Source organism: Palaemon carinicauda, chromosome 8, assembly GCF_036898095.1.
Source record: "Palaemon carinicauda isolate YSFRI2023 chromosome 8, ASM3689809v2, whole genome shotgun sequence".
In the NCBI taxonomy this organism is placed as follows: domain Eukaryota; kingdom Metazoa; phylum Arthropoda; class Malacostraca; order Decapoda; family Palaemonidae; genus Palaemon; species Palaemon carinicauda.
This window is the reverse complement of record NC_090732.1, coordinates 166955960-166959448: the sequence shown is the minus strand read 5'-3', so window position 1 is coordinate 166959448 and position 3489 is coordinate 166955960. Positions and strand designations below refer to the sequence as shown.

Here is a 3489-nt window from a genome sequence, read left to right as displayed (position 1 = left end):
CTCTTCATAATGATCATTCAAGTCGCCACACATCTATAGTCTGTATAACTATATTTATATATATAGAAAGATGGATTTATATATAAATATACGTATGAAAGTGTATTCACAGTTAGCTATTATCTTGTCCTTACCAATAATGTGCAAAATATAAACTCCAATAACTTTAGTAAGATTCAGGCCTAAAGCCTGATTTTTTTTATTTTTTTTTTATTGTATAGTCATTTCAGCATATTCTTTGTTTTATATAATTTGCACTTTTCTCTATTGCTTACGTAGTTGTTATTGCAGAAATAATTACTTTAAATATCCCTGCATTGCTTTAAATAATTATATATAATTTTGAACCATTCTAAAGTCTTCCACTTTTCACATCTGCTGTTCTCAGGTCGCTCCTTCTCTTGCATCCCTCCCGATTTTCCCTTTTCCCCTCAGCCTCCATCTTCCCCTCGGAACACGTCACCACCGCCGGTCACGTGACCCGGCATCCGACTATATAAACCCGGGGCGCAGCTTTAAAGGCAGCAGACGCTTACTGGACGCCACACGGGAGACACATTACAGTCTCCTGTCACCCAGATCAAGAGCAGCCACACCCTCTTTCGGATTCATCAAGAACTAAGCAACCATGGTTAGTGATCCCTTGTATACATATGTATTTTCCGCTAAGAAGAGCCCTCTCTGACGTAACCAAAGCAACCAAATTGTTAGTGATCGTTTGAAAACTCATTGTCGTATCTCTCCAGGGATCCATTTCTTAGACTCGAATTTACCAACCATGATTAGCAATCCCTTGTAAATCTGTGTGTTTTAGCTGAGGAGAATAATACTCATTGTGATAATTTAGCAATCCTGTCAAATGTCGAGTGAGATATGCATAACTAAGGGGAAATTTTAATCTGTTTATCATGAAAGATTAGCCGGGTAGCGGTAATGTATACAAGCATTTATACATATATGCATATATATGTATAAATAGGTGTATATACACACAAACATACCGCTTAAAAATACTTTGGACGAACAGGATCCAATGATACCTGTTGAAAACTAGTAGGGCTCCTCCTGGAGATAATTACTCCGACGGGAAAATGGTTGCCGGTGCATTGTATTCATGCATGCATGTACATATATATATATATATATATATATATATATATATATATATAGAGAGAGAGAGAGAGAGAGAGAGAGAGAGAGATATATATATATATGTATATATATATATATACGTATTTATGTGTATATACAGTATAGTCATATATCTGTAACTATATACATTATATACATATCCATATACATATTTATTTATATATATATATATATATATATATATATATATATATATATATATAACCTACATTTATAATATATATATATATACATGATTATATATATATATATATATATATATATATATATATATATATATATATATATATAATATATATATATATTCATATATAATTTATATATAATCTATTCATATATTTACATCTTTTTACACGTTTCGAATACTTGTGAGTGAAACTTGAAAGCATCGTTAAAATCGGTGCAATATTCAATAGCAGGTGATTTTCCGTTAGGATATATATAACACTCTCTCTCTCTCTCTCTCTCTCTCTCTCTCTCTCTCTCTCTCTCTCTCTCTCTCTCTCTCTCTCTCTCTCTCTCTCTCTCTCTCTCTCTTGTAAAACGAGAAATTAACATTTAAAGTATTCAAGTTTTAACATATTCATTAATGATAAAGTTGACCACAAGGACGGTGATGCCTTCCCAAAAATCAATGTAAAAGCTTCCAACATACCTTAAGAGTCTGGTGCCAGCGGCATCTAGTCCAAATGAGGTCTGGCAAGCCTGAAAGTGAAAAAAAAAAAAAAACAATTATAGTAAGTAGGACAGAAAAAAAAAAAAAAGATTATTTGCTTTGAATCAATCCTGAAATGTCAAATTTGCAATAATCAGCTATCGTGAGTAATAATTTATGTGCACTTACATTATAAGTATATTAATTTACTTTCAACATTATATCTTGATATGACCATATATAAATCAATACTTGTGTGAAATTGCGTGCGCATGCACAGTCATGTTATACAGTATATATAAATGAACACCCACTAAAGCATTAATGTATACATTTGTGTACGTATATACCCGTGCATATGCAAGATAACTATTGTTCAATTACCAACGCCCTTTCTGTAATGTCAAAGTTCTTTTTATTAATACATAAAAGAGGTTTGGTAAACCATTGAAGATAATGATTGCAATGTTTTCTAATCTATCCACGAGTTTTAACCGATAGATCTGAGTTCTCTTTTCATCAGTTAACATAAAAATTAAATAAAACACTTCATTTCTATCATTAAACATCTAAATTCACAGTGATGAAAGGACTCATACAACTATGAATACTCGCATCATATCATCATTAATATTACATAATCATAGGGCCTAAGTGGTAACGTCCCTGACTGGTGAACGCCAGACTAGGATTCGAGTCCTACTCAAACTCGTTAGTTTCTTTGGTCGCTGCAACCTTACCATCCTTGTGAGCTAAGGATGGGAGATTTGGGGGAGCCTACAGGTCTATCTGCTGACTCGTCAGCAGCCATTACCTGGCCCTCCTTAGTCTCAGCTTGTGTGGAGAGGGGGCTTGGGCACTGATCATATGTAGATATGGTCAGTCTCTAAGGCATTGTACTCTTGATAGGGCAATGTCACTCCCCCTTGCCTCTGCCAATTATGAGCGGCCTTTAAAACCTTTAATACCTTAAAGCTATCTTTCCAAGCCGTCTATTTACGAAGTTGCTGGCCCAATGCCTTCTTACACCATCGTTCTTCTTCATCTTTCCCACCGTTATCCTTACATTAAGGGGTCGGTTGCCTGATGCACCCTCTCCAATACCTTCTATCAAAGGCATGATCTTCCACTAAACATCTCTCCATATCAAACTTCACCTTATCTCGCCATGTAATCCTCTGCCTCCCTCTCCGTCTTTCCCCAGCCAACAGGTTCCTCCCTCCCTCTTCACCAGCCCAAGAAATCCCAAATCCACAGCTCAGGTCAACAATGGCACAATGTATTGAGCTACTTCGACGAGCTTCCTAACCATTGGACCAAAGCTAATAGATTGTTATCGATATCAATATCGTACTACATGCTCATTAAGGTCATTTATATTCAAGACAAACGCCCACATGAGAGAGAGAGAGAGAGAGAGAGAGAGAGAGAGAGAGAGAGAGAGAGAGAGAGAGAGAGAGAGAGAGAGAGAGAGACTATTCTCAATTTCTGTATTGATTTGACCCGTGTTTATCGGTATTCGGGAAAGAGTAACTTTTCATGTTTTGTTGCAATGGATACACACGTTTGTGTTGTTAGGCATTCTGCCGTATCTGTTATCATGCAATTTGTTCTATTAATTTTACAAGGCTCTATTTTTTCTTCTGTCGATTCAAATAAGAATACCTATAATCTAATCATTA

The 3489-nt window shown here is 35.4% G+C and overlaps 1 protein-coding gene across 1 annotated transcript in view; it reads left to right on the top strand.

Moving 5' to 3' along the window:
* The first annotated feature begins 506 nt into the window (after nt 1-506).
* The window catches only part of LOC137646114 (tubulin alpha-1D chain), a 17129-nt gene continuing 14146 nt past the window's right edge, over nt 507-3489 (top strand). Inside the window, exon 1 of the mRNA XM_068379315.1 lies at nt 507-631. Within this exon, the coding sequence (XP_068235416.1) occupies nt 629-631 (3 nt within the window). The 5' untranslated portion in view covers nt 507-628. The remainder of the gene's footprint in view (nt 632-3489) is intronic.